The 17066-nt window shown below is 37.2% G+C and overlaps 1 protein-coding gene across 2 annotated transcripts in view; it reads right to left on the minus strand.

Annotated features, from left to right (window-relative positions):
- LOC116996729 (lysophosphatidylcholine acyltransferase 1-like) overlaps positions 1 to 17066 on the minus strand; it is a 65692-nt gene that overhangs the window by 10446 nt on the left and 38180 nt on the right. For both annotated transcript variants that reach the window (XM_033060686.1, XM_033060694.2), the window contains exons 10-13: positions 12735 to 12860; positions 6950 to 7103; positions 5970 to 6068; positions 2936 to 3074 (exon numbers count right to left, since the gene is read on the minus strand). In XM_033060686.1, coding sequence (XP_032916577.1) covers positions 2936 to 3074; positions 5970 to 6068; positions 6950 to 7103; positions 12735 to 12860 — 518 coding nt within the window. The remainder of the gene's footprint in view (positions 1 to 2935; positions 3075 to 5969; positions 6069 to 6949; positions 7104 to 12734; positions 12861 to 17066) is intronic.

The raw sequence follows: 17066 nt of genomic DNA on the forward strand, positions 1-17066 counted from the left end.
CCAACGTTACCATCTATGTTGAAAAACTCTGTACAACAGGTTGATGGATCCTATAAATGATAAAGTCTTCATGAGGAAAGGGGAAACCAAATTAAACAGAGTAACCTTTTGGATAGATCTCAGTAAGCTGACATTTTGGGTCCCGCTAAAAAAAGTCCTGAAAGTATTAAGGAATATTTATTGAATTTGTACTCAGCAGAGTGCCATGAAAAGTGCTTGGAATCCCATTTGCTTTTTATTCATTGGAAACATGAAACAAGGTGATGTAGAAAGAACCAGCTATATCAGCATTACTTCTAATCACAGGTCTCATCTTGGAGTTCAAACTGAATGCAACTGTGAAGTGTTAGACTGAAGGAAAAGATTACCTGAGTCATTAACTTGGGGAAAAAGGTGACTTCCCACCTCCTCTAAAAACCAAGAGACACAAAGAAAGAACCCAAAGTGGAGTTAAGACTCATGCCTACATCTTCACATAAGCATATGTACTACTTCAAGAGATTTTTCCCCTACCCTTGAAAAACCCTCCTAACTACCTGATGCTCCTCCTGGAAGCTCTGTGTTCATTAATCTTCCCTAGTTTTTGTTTCCACTAAGCTAAATAATAGGGTAATTCTATATTAACCACAGGAATTATTTTAAGCAAATAACTATTTCTTTCCTGATTCTTCACCCATTCAGATACTCTGAATATGGCCAATTCTCTTTTTGTCCTGGCTACAGCAAGCCAGGCAGTCTTCAGAACACTTTCACAGACTGAATTGTCTATCAAGAGCTGATGGAGAGTTTCCTAGAATTTGACATGGCCACCTAGAGAACCTATTCAAACTCTCCAGAGTCATATCTTAAGACTGATAAATCTTGCCTCTATCTATATTAGACTAAAAGGATATGCTTTGCAATCAAAGTACATCAGGACAACTAAGTCAACTGCACACTGCTTAAGAGAACTGATACATAGATCTTTGGCAAACCATGCAACAAAAATACAGATTTCCAATAAATCAGATTCACAATTACCAATCCAGTTACACAATCTTGATTTTGCTCTTGATTATTCTGTTTACCTGTAACCTGAGCTCTTCCTTTGGGATGACAACTGTGGCTTCAAGGACTCTGCCATGTGTGCAGGAATTAAGGTTTGATACTTTAGGTATTTTGTCTTTTGTTCTTACAAGTAAGACTCAATATTCCTGCTTTAAATTGCAACATCCTAGAAAGGGGATTGTATCTGGTGGAACTGATGTTACTTTGGATACACACAGCTGAGGTCTACTGACAATGTTTTGATTTCTCAGAACTTGTCTGGACAGTATCTTCAGAACCAGGTGGTCTGCAATTTTTTTCATCTCTCTTTTCCAGTAACTAAGTGCAATAAATTGAGCAAGTGTGAAGTTCCACATATTCTCAGAAAAGACAAGAGGTTGAATATTTATGGCAGGAACTTTCAAGACAGAAATGCAATACCAGAAATTTATTTGCAACTTCTAACTCTAGTAACTTGGATATTTACTTCTACTATTAAATTTTCAGATTTGTTAAAATGACATGTTGCTATTATAAAATGAGCACTTCTCTCAGAAAAAGCACTAAGAAAAGTTTCAAAGAAATTGTGTAAACACCATCCTACCACCTACTTTGTGTTGCATCACCAAAAAATGTTCTTGACTACAAGATATAAAATAGCGAAAATGAGAGCCAAGCAACCAGTGGCTACTGCTGTGGCTTGATGGTCCAGATTTTCTTGTGATGGGAACATATGATGACCACTTAGGGAAAAAGTGGAGATCAAATGCAACTATTAAAGATGAATATTAAAATATGAATTCTTTGGTAACTCTCATGACTTGGTCTGAGTTCACTTGGACATGACTACAAATTCAGCTATTCTCAAACAATGAAATGTGCCAAAATTAAAATTCTGCTATGCTTACCAGCTTAAGATATGTGCTGGTATTTTTGAAGCTGCTGATTGGGAGTGGTGGGGGAAGAGTTGAGTCACTGCATATTATGAGTTGGAGGAGCAACAGTGAAAGGCAGGAAAAAAGCAATGGGCCGGATGGATGTGGAAACGCTGAGATGTGACAGATGAGAGGCACAGAAAGGAAAGGGGTAGTATAGCAGGAAGCAAGAAGACAGTCAGGAAAAAAGCAAAGGACAGTGGCAATGATATTGACCTCAGTAACTCTAAAATATTTGTGTATTTGAATCTTTACATACATATTGTATGATTAAAACAGAGGAATTACTAGTGTAGGAACTACGATTTACTAACACTGATGTATTATTTTGCAATATTTTCACCAATTAAATATATAGTGATTATCCTGAGGGAAAATTAGAACAGGGTATGTTCTCTAGTGGAGATACTTAATATGCTGGCTACCAACAACTCAATTCATACTCAAATGATACGACTAAATGTGGAACCTTACTGCATTAAAAAAAGAACCTGAAGTAACATAAGTACTCTGACTCCCAGCAGAATCTATTCACCTAAGTCTCAGTTTTTCAAATGCAACTTTTTAACCTCCACTCCACCTACATTACAGACTACAGAATAGGCAGCCTGGCTAGCCCCTCATTTCCTGCACCCAGACACAAGAGACAAAACAAGACAGAGCTAAAGCAGCTTTCTTTAAAATCACGCATTCACATACATGGAAGTCACAGAACAAAATATGCTGAAGGAGCTAATCCTTGCATTGTGTGACTTGATGTGGAAAGGAAAACTGAAAACATGCCATTTGATACCAAAGGTGAAACTCGTTTTTTAAATGTAAATTTACTTTGTTTACAGTGTTGGTATCAGTACTGAAGTCACCAAACCAACTAGAAAAAGCAAAGTTTAATAAAAATGGAACTGCTTTGGTTGTCAACATGAGTGCAGGCAACTGACATTTTGTGACAGTTCAGATGCAGTCAGAATACTTACCATATGTAATCTTTCCTTTTTCTTCTTCATCTACAGCTCTAAAAAGATGTGTAACATCAATTTGTGACACACCCATGGCAGTCTTCAGAATACAAGCTAAATCCTCTTCTGTTACAGTTCCACCTTCTGACTGGTACAGCTATGAATCAAATCAGCAACATAAATCATTACAAAGCTGAATGCCAACTCCTGTAAACAGCACTACATTGAAGTAAAGCAAAATAAATTTGGTATTAGAAATTCTAGTCATTCTCAGACTGATGTGATATATTACAGATTTCAGATTTGTCTGGATAAAAAGTATCATCATCAGTTCACCTGTGTATTTTTAGAAAGTAAAGCTTGCTATAATCAGAAAAAAGTCCTACATTTACATGCCTAGCCACTGGAATTACTGTGATATTCAGTGACAACACTGTCAAACATTAACCTGTTTTGCAAACGTAACTGAGAATAATATTCAGTCCATTGAGCTATGTGACTAAACTCCAAGACAGTCTGTGATATTCGGAGATATATTTAGGTCAACCTAAATCAGATACCATTTCCACTTGGTCATGTGTAAAACTCAAGATTTCTTTGACCAAAATCCAAAAGCCAGTTTGCATAAAACACCTGTATCTAAATAGTATTAATCAGGAGAATCCTAACCCATACACCAGTGACGGGCATATAATTTTCCACAAGTATTCTAGAAAACAATAATTTGCAAAATCTTACATCCTAAAGAGTTGCCTCACAGAAAGAGCTAGCTTTATTACTGACAGATTGATAACTAAGAATAACTGCTCATAGTCTCATTCCATCTTTGCATACAGTACAGTGTTTTACCCAGAGAAATGGACCTGAATACTTCAAAACATCTGTACCAAAGACAGTCTCATTAAGCTTCGTTAAAATAACTCAGTTTGCCTGTACAAAGTGAGAAAAGAGGTTCTGAAATATTTCTGCCTCCTTTTCAAGCAAAGCAACACTGAAAACGTTTAAAAAATGTAAAATGTATAAAAAGTGCTGTTTTGAAAACTTGCTTTTAATTTCTCTACATCGCTGAGAAGGTGGGAACTGATGAGATTGAACAAAACAGGCAAAAGTATGTATTTTTCACGCAAGCAGAAGCTGTTGCCACGAGACAGCACCCCTCAGCAGAATAAAAACATTGAAGTTCCATGGAAGAAAACATATGCTCAAATCAGGAATCTTGCTTTTTGCTCCCTGGCACCAAACCTGCAAACTGTTTCACAGGAATACGGCAAAGAACAAGACATTTCTTTAACAAAACCTGCTACATTTTCACAGAACAAGTAGTCAGGTAATATTGGGTGGTCAGTATAAACAACGTATTGGCAAGACTTACAAGAGCCTTTAGTTTCTTTAGCAGTTTGGAAGGAAAGGTGTAGCACTTAAACGAGAGTGCTGCTCTTAGTCCAAACCCCTGCCAAGGGGTACACAAGAGTACACCTAGAGCAGGGTACACAGGAGTGCACCCAGGTGTGTTTGGAATGTCTCCAGAAAGGGAGACTCTGCAACCTCCCTGGGAAGCCTGTTCCAGTGCTCTGCCACCCTCAGCATAAGTTCATCTTGAGGTGGAACTTCTTGTAATTTAGTTTATGGTCACTGCTCCTCATTCTGTCATTGGGCACCACTGAAAACAGTTTGGCACCATTGTCCTGACACCCACCTTTGAGGTATGAGGCGTTAATGAGATGCCCTCTCAGTCTTCTCTTGTCCAGAATAAACATTTCCTTCACACGTATCTCCTACTCCCCCCAGTTTTGTATCAACTCCATATAATGATACTACTTTTCAAGTTCTTCAGTCACATACTAAATACTTTGAAAACTAATAGCTATGTGAAATGTTGCACTTTTCCAGAAAGAAGTAGTACATGGCAGAGGACAGCAAAGTCATCAACTAGCTAGGTCCTTCAATAGCTGAAATAGTCGGACTGAGACAGGACAGACCTTTCTGCATTTCCCTCAGAGGCAGCAATAAATAACAGCAGCTACTAATGGCAGATTTCCCACAGTATTTCTAGCAACTAAATATTTTTGCTCCTTCCTCTTTTGCCAAATGTATTGGATTCTGGTCGAAGGGTAAGAATGACACATGTGAACACTAAGCATTCACAGGAGCCTCATTTCTTCAGCAAAACGTGGTTAAAGTCGTCATGCTGAAGAACCTGAATACAACTACACAGAAAATAAGGCTGCAATGTAGCACCATGCAACTGAATTCTCTGAGCTCCATGCAATCACTAGTGAAGACAGCATCAAGACTTAGCACTTCTCAGTTTCAGTAACATTGAAGACCATGTGAATTCAAGGCAAAGGGAAAAGATGATGCAGGATGCAGCAGAGTTCACATGTTGAAACAGGAATATTAAAGAAATCAATTGAAAAGTAATAAATCAAGATGTTAGAAATCCATTGGTTAAGCATTGCTGCTGTCACTTTCCCAAAAAGCTTGCATTAACAATCTATGGTGATGCTACAACAAACCACTGAGGCTAGAGCAAGATCAGGAGCACTTCTGGGAAGCATCAAGTCTGGACAAAGACTGCAGGACCACCACACATACATGGTAAGACTAAGAGGGAAGAAAATTCTAACAAGAAGAAAAAAAGGAGATAAAAAATAATCTCTATTAACATGCAGGAAATTTAAAAAATACTTTATTAACTTGAAAAATTAGATATGACTGAAATATTCTAAGACAGTAAGTACAACTCAACAGACTGTTTGTTTAGAGGCATTAATACAAAGGACTTAAGGTTTGAGACTTAATTTGCTAAAAAGGATTCTACCAGAGTTATACAAAGAACAATTTCAAACAGCAAGCTTCCATAATTTTACACAACTTACAGTTGGAATGTATTCCCTGTTAACATGAATTCTTAATCTAACTTTCCATTAATATTGTTTCAAAATATAATTAAGTATTAAAAGGACGCGTGGAAACTTCTATTGAGTCTAATGCCAGTATTAATAAATTCTAAAAATAAGTAAACTACATAGATCAAGAAAATGCAGCTTACCTGAAATGCCAACTGAATTGTTTCCAGAGTTTTGGATGGCTTACAGACAACTGACAGAGCAATGACAAATTCCCGAATGTCAATTACACCATCTTCCTTCTGCGAAGGAAAATCTCCTCTCAAAATAGTGCAGTTTGTCTGAGAATTTTAATAAATAACTAACAGTTGCTAAAAATGCAGAATATTCAGAGAGATTGTTACATGTGCCATGACACCAAAAAAAAAAAAAAGCCTCACTGAAATGAAATCACAAAAGGACAAGAACCTGGGTGAAACCTCTGCAGATTCTTTTCAGTCTCAGTCAAAAGTCACAGTTTAAATATTCTTGGAAGACAGTGCTGCTACTGTCACCCTTCACTTGCATATTTAAGATTTTTCCATTAAATGATCTGAATCACTGGGCTGAAATTAAAACCAGAGAACCAGAGGACAACGCACCCTAATTTAAGCCCTGAATACATGACATCTGCTCTAAGAGAGAACACTGTGGACACATCCACCCCCTGGTCCAGACAGCACCTCATCCAAAGATAATTGTCATTTCCCCATTCTGACTGATTGCCAGAGGAATAAAAAACTGGCTCATTTGCCAAGATCCTTCAGATTTCAGGCTCCTAGAAGAACAAGTCATTTATTTACAAGGTAAATGAAATATCAGCTAACAGACACTGCATTCAGCTGCAATGAGCAGCAGCAGCAGAGATCTAGCCTGATCCTGCCTCTCTTCCTCTTCTTATTTTGCATCTAGAAAAAAGTTTTTGTCCAGCTGATATTCCTTTTAAGTTCTGAGGGAATGCTTTATTTAGCTGATGATAGGCACCTTTACCACGCTTAAAAGGAAGTGCAGTAAGCAAATTTTAAGGTGAAATGCTCAGAAATCAGACCTCAGGGAATTCAATTAAAATAGAAATAGGCTAAAGTGGAATTTACAAAAACTTAGTTATGGTAGTTAAGCTTTTAAACTTAATGTTGTGTCTTACCTCATCAAAAAGGGCAAACATACATTCTAAGGTCTGAGAAACTGGAAATTCCAAGTAGGCTGAAAATTCTTTGAGATCAACCTTTTCCTTCTTCATTTTCATGGCACTTGCAGCATATTTATCAAGATCATCTTCAAGTGTTTCCGGTTTCAGCCTATAAAGCATATTATTTTTTGCACATTTAAAAAAATCAACTCAGTTTTAACAATACTTATTTCAAACATCAAATAGAAAAATGGATGATTATGTTGTAAAGCATTACAAAGTCTGGATATAGAATTATTACATAACTTTATTATAAAATAATGTATTTCTGTATTTTAAAGCTCCCATTAGTTCTCAAGCTGTATTAGGAATTACTGCAAGAGCTTAAGAACCCTGGGCAAACTCAAGTCCTTTAGTCTACCTTGATTACAAGCCATACGTGTAAGCAGTTCAACAGGAAGAAACACAGTCTAGAACTAGCTAATAAATTCCAAGAGTGGAGAACTAGGTAGAATTTAGGTCACCCAAATATGGCTGTATTGTAGGACAGTAACATAAACCAATTATGTTTCCAAATTTACTAATGTCACTGAACAGGAAGGACATGATGCATCTTACCCAAAAAAAACCAACAACAAAACAACAGGGATTATGTAAGAGTGATTATACTGTTAATCCTGTTTATCAGTCCTCATTTTTCACATTCAGTCTTGAGTTGGACACCACTATGAGGTAATCCAAACAAAATTCTTATAGCTCTTACAGCTACAGAATTTCCTCAGTCCTTGCCCCATTGCATAACCAGCCTGTGACAGATGAATGAACAGCTTTAATCTTATCTAGGTATCTACTGCATGTCTGTTGGTTAGTGTTTTGCCTAAGTCAAGCTTCCTGTTTAGGCTTTGCAAAAAAACCCCCCAAAAACAAAAACAAACCAAAACAAAAAACCCGACAAAAAAAATTACCAACAACCACCCCCCCTCCCCCCCAAAAAAACCCCAACCAACCAACCAAAAAAAGCCCTGCTGAAAAATCTTACTATGTATAAAATAAAGGGTGCTGCAGGTATGATGCAAAGAAAAGCAATTTTCCCCCATAATACAACATCAAGAAGATCTGGATCAGGTCTCCTCTACACTGACTTAGGGTAACTTGGGCATCTTTCCACTCAGAAGACAAAAGACGCCAGTAAAGTCTCCTACAATGTCTTTCTGCAGTTGCCTGTTTTGCTGCTTGCTGCTGCAGACAAGGAACAGTAACTCTTCACATAATTCAGAAGCTTACACCAGAACTGCTCCAGACTGCAGCTGGGACTCCTCAGCAGCTTCCTCTCAGTAAAAAGAATGAATAAAATGCTTAATATCAGCATTATGAGGAGCTTCTGAAAAAAGATAAGAGCATTTTTGCTCAAAAGATGATCTGATACATCAGCTCCAGAACTTGATTGCTACGTGTAGTGACCCTTCCTAAACATAGCAAGTTCAAAATAAAAATACAGCTCTTATCTCACAACATGATCTATACTGACTTACCAATATGCACTAACTAAATCATGCCAAAACCTGTATTTCTGAATTATAAGACTTGAACATGTAAGAATTCCTTCAGAAACCCATGGCTCTTATAGAACATTCACAAGTTTTCCACCCTAGCATTAAAGCACCGATCTTAAGATTTAGTCCTAGACAGTACAGAAGAGCAAGACACCCTTCTGCAAGCATTCCTTTTCCACAATCAAGTAGAAAATTAGAAGGAACAATAACAAAAAATCCATAGAGGATTTGAGATGCACACTGAACTCATCTTCTCACACGCAGGATTACATGCAAGAAGTGGCCACTGATAATGCACCCCAGAGTAGTAGCTGAAATGGATTTTAACTGTAGCATGAGGACAGCTGGCATCTAAATCCTCCCTTGAGATAAGCTCCCACTGACACAGAATATGTAGTGTAACATTTGTCTCTAAATCAGAGAGATTTTGTTTGCAATTAATTGTCTCAAAATTCACCTTCTAGAACTGAGGGAGCACTCATTTGGTGAGTACCACTCAAGACTTGGAAAATCTCTTCACCAGTAATTATGCCTGAAAAGCTATAGAAGTTTGAAGGCAAAATCTTGTACGGGAAGTAACACAGCTCACCACGAATGTTACAGACATCTTGTGGTTTATGTTTTGCAAAAACAGAAAGAGATATAAGGCAATCTCAAAAGCAGTACGTGGATCAGTGAGGCAAACTGCTTCAACCTGAGTACGACTGCATTGTACTTCTGGTAATTTAAGGTAGGCTCACTTCCCTCGAGCCCTTCAAAACCAGAAAGTAATTAACATGTCAATGACCATAAGCTGCTAAACTGAAGTCTTCAGAAGTCAAGTGCCAATCTCTTAATAGGTTCTGAAGCAACGTGAAAAGATGTGACTGTCCCAATGCCCTTACAATTGTTACTTTTTATCTCAATGGAGGCCATAAATTATAGAAAGCCAGCAGTAAATGTCTTCCCTCATGAAATCATGCTTGTTGGCTTAACAGTTGCCATACAGGATCTAGGCTTTATGAAATATAAAATTATTTGCAGTTGGAGTGTTTTGCTTCATCTTTTAGGTCAGCGCACACTAAAGAGAACAAGAAGTATTCCTGAGTCCATAAAGATGGAAAGGACATTTTTCAAGATTAACAGCTCTGAACATTAAATTCTTCACAGCACTCTTCACAAGGAAAACCAGATCCCTGAAGGTAAAATATTTTATAGCACAATTATCACTATTTTTAGCAAGTAAGCTAGTTTTAGCTATATTTGACTATTTGAAAACAAGCTCATTTCTTGCATGCTGGGAACCTGTGAAAAACCTTTTAGTGTCTCCAAGAGCTGGAAGAACAGCTGGATCTTGTAGCTAGCTACTGTAAACTATAAGCACAGAGAAATGTGCCCTAAGTCAGAAAAGCACAATACATTGAGTTTTATGTCTGCTGATGTACTTCTGTGTAGCTTCTTGCCATCATAGAGCAAGTATACTGAAAAACTGCAAAACGGATGTTCTCGAATACTCTTGGCACAGCCTGCCTTGATCCATAAAAGCACAGGCTACCATGGTTTGCATTTGCTGTCATGCTTGATCCATGATCACCTCCTGCAGTGGAGAGCATTGCTTTTATCACAAATGCAGGTGGTAAACATCCTCCAGAGGTTTTTTCCCTTGTTATAGATAAGCTCTGAGCACTCTGAAGTCAGCACAGGTACTTAGCTGTGAGGGTAATTACTCGGGGGACACAATGTTCTACCTACAGTCTGGACCATCATTTCAGGCACAAATGGAGAGCAGAAGTCTGCATTGTATTCTGGATGGTAGAGACTGTTGAGCAAGAATAGACAGGTACCAGACCTGAGGTCCTTGTAGATCTTGGTAGCCTAGAGCTGCATTGACTAAAAAGATCAACTTGATGAGGTAATATTGGCAATTAGAACAAATAGAAACTTGAAACAATAGGAGCAAATCAATTCAAATCAGAACTCAAGGATCTCCTTGCAGGCAACTACCCTAAAGCAGGTCTTAAGAAGTATCTCAAAAAGACAGAGACTGGACTTAATTAACTGTATTACACTTCCTGAAGAAGATATCCAAAGAGGTCTTTAGTAAGGCACAAAATCCAAACAAGATTCTATGTCCAGAACATGGCAATAGATCCAGTTCAAGCAAAAACAGAGATTCACTTTAAACAGTTGGGTAATTAATTACAGAATAAATCATCAAATGAAGCAGGGAATTTACAATGTATGAATATGAAAGCTATAACAGACTGCACATAGTTTAGCAATTAGCCTGTTGGTCAGACAAATGATCAGACTGAAGAGAAACATGACTCCTTGAGGAGTAACAAATGCACAATTTGAAAAGATAAGTCTATGATCAATTGAGCTCATTGATAAAGCAGTCATTTTATCACAGAATTTGGTACAAATCAGCTGTACAGCTCTGTTAGCAGAGTCCAAGCACTTCCTTAGATGAAGCATGAGAACTCACTGCTGTGCCTGCATGGATTCTGAACTGGATCCTATCCAGCTGAGCACAGGCCAAGCAAATTTTACAGATAGCAATAATGAATCCTGTAGACACAATGTGCACAGAAGTAACTCTTCAGTATAGCAAACAGAGGTGTAAGCTGATTTAAAAAAAAAATCTACACCAAAAAGAACTCTGAATTTGCCTTACTATAGGAATCTTAAAACTGGGTGTTACCTCGAAAATACGTAATTGCTCAAAAACAAGTATTAAGACTGGATGAAAAATCCATTGGATAAAATTTACTGTTCCAGTTATTTATAGATGATAGTGGATGATCTTAATGCCTCCCTGGCCTCAAAACCTTTGAATAAACAGCAAAATGACTACATTATTATCAAATGTGCATTAGAGATGAAGTCACATTACAGTCTTTATCCAATTGTGCCAGAAAAATACCATCATAATATCCTTCTTATTGGCACACGCCCAAATTCAGAGAGGATTATATTTCACCAATGATTAATTGCTCCTACCAGAGAGAGAGCTTCTGGGCTGCAGTGAACCTCACTCACAAATGCATGTAACTGTTTCAGAGGCCAAAACAAAACCCTAGAAAAGCATAGTTTGAAAGAACAGCTTTAAATTGAGCAGACAGAAGCCAGACAACTTAACAAGAGGATTAAACTGAATCCCGGGATTATCAACTGCATAAATAGGAGACGTGGGTGGTTGGTTTGTTTTGCTTGTTTTTCTTCCTTAGTACTGTAAATTCAGAGCCTTTTAAACAAAGTGAGAATCTTTCTTTTCCCTTAGAGGTCTCTCCTATCCCAACAGAAGTTTTCCAAATGGAAGTCCTGACAATAGATTAATATATGCTTGTCATCTGAATTCACGATGTGTGCTATCCCACATTCCTTATTCTCCAACAGAGCTTTTTCTTCTTTATTTTCATTTATGCACACAAGCTGAAGATGAAGGAAAAATTAGTGAAAGGAGATAAAACACACAATGGAAACATTAAACTATGCTCTGTACTTTCAGGTGATGAGACAAGCAAATGAAAAAGGGTGTTTGCATATTGAGAGGTAATAGGGTAAGGTCATACATTTAGTTCATGGTTGCTCAATAAGATCACCGGAGAAGCAGGAGAAAAACTGGAAAACAGCAGCAAGTTCTACAATGTTTATGTAAATTTTTCAGGTTTGCTGAGGCTTGTTTGAAAAGCCAGCAGGAAATGGCATTATGGGAAGAAAGAAGAGAGGACCTATGCTGCATGCACTGACCTATAGCTGCATTACAAAATCCAACTGGCAGTGACCTGCTCAAAAGATCAACCACCACCTTGTCCCTCCTGGGAAAGGGTGACCCATCTGTCCTCACTATTACAAGGTTAATCCAGTCACAAGATTGCTATTGGCAGCAGTTGTTTAACCTCCACAGATGTCACAGGAAAAGCCAATTGACTCTTAACTGTGTCAAATACTAGGAATCTCACAGTATTCCAGATCCTCTTCAGAAATTGTCTTCTAGTTCATGAATTTAGGCTTCAGATTCCCTCTGCTCACTTGTCAGATGGAAAATAAAAACTTTACAACCTACTCCACTTACCAGAATTCAGGGGTCTGCTTGCAAGTGCAGTAGAGTACTGCTTTAATTTTATACTGGTGTTTCCCCGATTGTATGACAGCAACATTCCATATGTACTCATAAATGCAATATTGTTACATGATGGGAAAACTATATAAACGTAGATATATAATAAAGATCCACCTTACATATAAATATTGTATATGCTCACCCAAGGCTTCTCACAAGCTTTGCAAATTCTAAAAGACATGTATCTGAAGGTAGACGAAGCTGTCCTTCAGCCAAAGCCAGCTGACAGTCTTCAAATGTGTAGTCTGTCACCGAAACTCCCAACGCCCTTGAGTAAACCAAAAAAACAATGTAAACAAGACACTCTAAGAAAACTGACCAGAACAATCACTTTTTTCACAGAAAGAAATGCTGTAAGAATTATGCTCTTTATTCTGAGAAACTATAAGGAAGAGCCCATAACAGTAAGTTTACATAGAGAGAATGAAATATGGTACTCGATCTGTTGCAGAGCATCTGCTTTGAGTGAAACCATGAAAATATGCAAGAACACAAGGCAAAAATTAGGCAGTGTATAGACTCTCAGACAAATTTCATATAAGCGAATAACTAGGGTTTCAAAATTAATTTAGAACAAAAATACATATTTATTAACAACTGTGTCCAATATTTTTTACTGCTATTGATTTACTGTGTTAGCACAATCACTTGAGCAGACCAGTTAACACTAATATTATAAAACAGGCAACATTTCTCTACAAAGAACAGCTAGAACAATATATAAAAACAAGTAGAGTTAAACTCTAAGCAAATGAGTTATTTTTAAATATATGACATAAGAAAGGTAGAAAAAAATACTCCCCAGCATTTATACACCAAACAATTCAGTATTGGTTTTTGCTTCACTTCTAACTTGATGCTCTGCAGTAATTATGGTACCAAAAGATAATTGATGAAAATCCTGATATTGTAGGTGCGTGCCCTGCATTTGCTGTGGCAGAGTTGAGAGAAAGACACTGAGGTGTGAAAGAGTCCTTTAAGAATTCAGCATACAAACACAAGATGCAATTTAGAAAGCCAACAGCTCCATATAAGGTACACACCTGCCACATTTTTTATTGTACTTGATTTTACTTATTGTAGTAAGGAGCATTGTCTCCTTTATGCAGCCTTTTCTAGTCTGATGAAATCTTGACAAATTTTTTTTATTTACTTACCTTCATTCTTTTCATCTACAGTTTGTCTACCTTACTGCTAACCACCTTTTTCATATGGGAAGTTAATATACACTAATGGCAAGATTGATACATATTCCTGAGGCCTACCACATTAATTTTGGCTTTGATGAAAACTCTGCATTCAATTCTGTGCTTTATTAAAAATAGTTTGATCTGCAATGGCAGTTACCTCCTGTGCAAGCAATTTCTGTCAAACAGTCTTTTCCTCAGAATCTCATTCCAAGGCCTTTGAATACCAAGGTAAATAACATAAGCCAGTTCTATCCACCAATTAATTATCAAACTGACATGGAGGACATGTACTAAACTTTCAAAAGTACTGATCAAACTGCCTTCTTGTTAAGGTTGAGAAAGTCAAACATTCAGGAGGAACATCCACTAATAAATATTCAAACTCAAAAAAAGAAATATGGTAAAAAATAGATAGCATTTCTAAGCTATTTATGTACAAAACAAGGAATTAAAAGGTAGTAATCTTGACTGAATAGCCTCCCCCTTCCTAAGAAAGAACAAAGAGAAAGGAACAAAAGGACAAAGCCAACTAAACCAAATTATTCAGGTACATAAAACGTCATCTTAAAGGCAGAGTGTTGAAGATTAAATTGCCTCATACTGGTGATCTAAGCAATTAAATGCAGTTCCTCCAGAACTTTCTCTGCTTCATCTGTTCTTGTTTAATCAATCCTCTCCTCCTATGAAGTGTCTCAGCAGTGTTTGCAAATCAGTAAATCACCTTATAGGAATGGACAAGATACTCCTGACACCTTACCTCACCCCAGACTTACAGTTAACATAGCAACAAATGTGCAAAATGTGCAAAATACAGATGAAGAACATCCCCATGCTCTGGGGATTTAAATCCATTTTCAAGTTCAACCCGACTTAGAGATCAAATATTTTAAGCATGTCAATACTTTTGTTTTATAGTATTCAATATAGTATTGTATTACATATAATGAAATCACCAGTATTTTACAATCCCAAATCAATTTTCCTCAAAAGAAGAAAAAGGAGTGGATGAAAGAAGTAGAGTCTATCCAGCCAGTTGAGATCACTCCCTATTCCCCTCTTTTGTACCATCTGTGCAATCCATCATCCCTATAAACATCCATGCCAACTCTCTCCAGCAAAGACATGCTACAGGCAGTACTACCCAGAGCAGTTCCATAGAAGAATGGGGCAATAAGCAAAGATCTAGCCCAGCCCAGCACATTACACCAAAATGCATCCGCTCTCCAGGCACACTAGGTATAGCATGGAACAGAAATATAGGAACATACAGGCCATCAGCTAAAGCACAGGGGAACTGGGGAACTACATGCCAAAGAGGAACCTTGTTAAAAATAAGTCAGGAAACTGAAAAAGTGTTCCTCTGTTGGACATATTAGGTAATCAGGAGAAGTGGTAAGACACTTAAATTCTGAAAGGACAAAAAATAATTAGTGTCATTGAAATTGTTTAAATGTGGCAATTAAAATAAAGAGACTTCAAAGAAACAAAAGAAACTCAAGCATTCTGTCAAGGGAAACAGCAGAGATGGACAAGTTAAAACATAACCATAAGGTGGCAAGCCAAAGCAAGAAAGAAATAGCTTGTTAAAACCAAAAGCAAGAAGGCTTTTCCAACACATTAGAAGAAAGATGACTAAGATAGATCAGGGCACTCAACCTGGGGGGAAGGCTGAAGCCTGACTGACTGCCAGCCCAGCAGTAATGCCCAATTTAAATAACTGCTAAATAATGGTCCCTGTATATGTTGAAGGAGCCTAGACAAAGAGGAATTTTAAAAAAACCCCAAACAATCAAAACTAAACTTAAGATAAAAAATAAATTCCAAACAAAAGCCAAGGTAATTTCAGACTCAGCCAAACCACAAGGGGAAAATACAACTTGCATCTTTTTACAGCTTTGTGTACCCCTTACAAAAGAGGTGGTAGATGGGTCAGACATATTGCTGTCAGCAAAGGAAAATCACCACTGCAATTAACACCCACATGTATGTTCAATGTCAACATATACACAAAATGGGATTCAGAAAGACAAAAGCAGCTTTTCTTGTTCACCTGTTGCAATTTTCAAGCTTCTGGACTTAAAAAACAAATGCACTTAAACAGGGTGCATAAACATCTGGACTTTCACAATAACAAAGATCAGAAGCAAGGAAGGAAAGAAAACACTTCTGCTCAAAGCAAAGTTCAATCACAGAATCAGCCAAGGCCAGATAGAGTTCAAGGGGCTCTTCAGTTCAGAAGAAATTTCACAAGCTGTATAGGGCTAGTAGCTTAAAGGACTTTGATTTCAGCTCAGAATGCTGAAGAAACTGAAGCTGGGGAACATATAAAATTCATTATTTATGCTAAGACTAGTGAATTTTTTAATTTCTTAGAATTAAGCTCGGCATATTAGAGTTCACTGTAAGGCCTCAGTACAACTGCAACCCACAGTTCTATGGAACCAGCTACCAAACTATTCTAACTTACCCTCCAGGGCAATCTTTTCTACTTCAATTGGGTGAAAAAAGAAGATAATTTCAATTTGAGATGCAAATCGCACATACAATCCTCTATTTTTAATAAATTAAAAATAAAACAACTTTTCCTGTATCTTCATTTGAAAGCATTTCCCCATCTCTTTTCTTCAAACTACCTCTGCTTTCACACTCAGTTAATGTGAGTTTAGCCTTTTAAATAATCCAGCAGATTTATATGACCTGACATGAATGTCTGGCTTGACATTCCTTGAGACTTTTTCCTTCCCTGCCCTCTACAGGATGCTGGCTATTTACCCATCATGATCTCACACTACATAAAGTTTCAAAGTCAGCAAGTTGCTTGAAAATAATAAACTCAAATGAAACAAAGCCCCAAAAGCTGTCCTGTAAACTCAAGTCTGTTAAACACAACAATTATACTTGTCATATCCTAGTGTCTTACACTAAACAGCTTCCTGTGTCTAACATTTGTGCAGTCATAATATAAGATGAATTATTAACTTCTTCATTTTCTGCATACCAATCCACTACACATGCAAAATGCCAAACATAAAACAGAATGTGACTGCTGGAATATTATGTAAAGAGAAAAGAGAGAAACTAGTACAGGCAATATTGTGACATTCAGAATCTACATTTGAACAAAAACATTCTCAAAACGTTTTACGTTGTTCATAAGCAGAACTGTGAACTAATCAAGAGAATATTCCACAGGCTGCTCAAAAAAAACCCTTTAAATGAACTATAATCTGTATTGGGTACTGAAAACATTAGAATTCTATCTAATTTGGTATTTTTCTTCATTA

The sequence above is a fragment of the Catharus ustulatus genome, chromosome 1, assembly GCF_009819885.2.
Source record: "Catharus ustulatus isolate bCatUst1 chromosome 1, bCatUst1.pri.v2, whole genome shotgun sequence".
Classification (NCBI taxonomy): domain Eukaryota; kingdom Metazoa; phylum Chordata; class Aves; order Passeriformes; family Turdidae; genus Catharus; species Catharus ustulatus.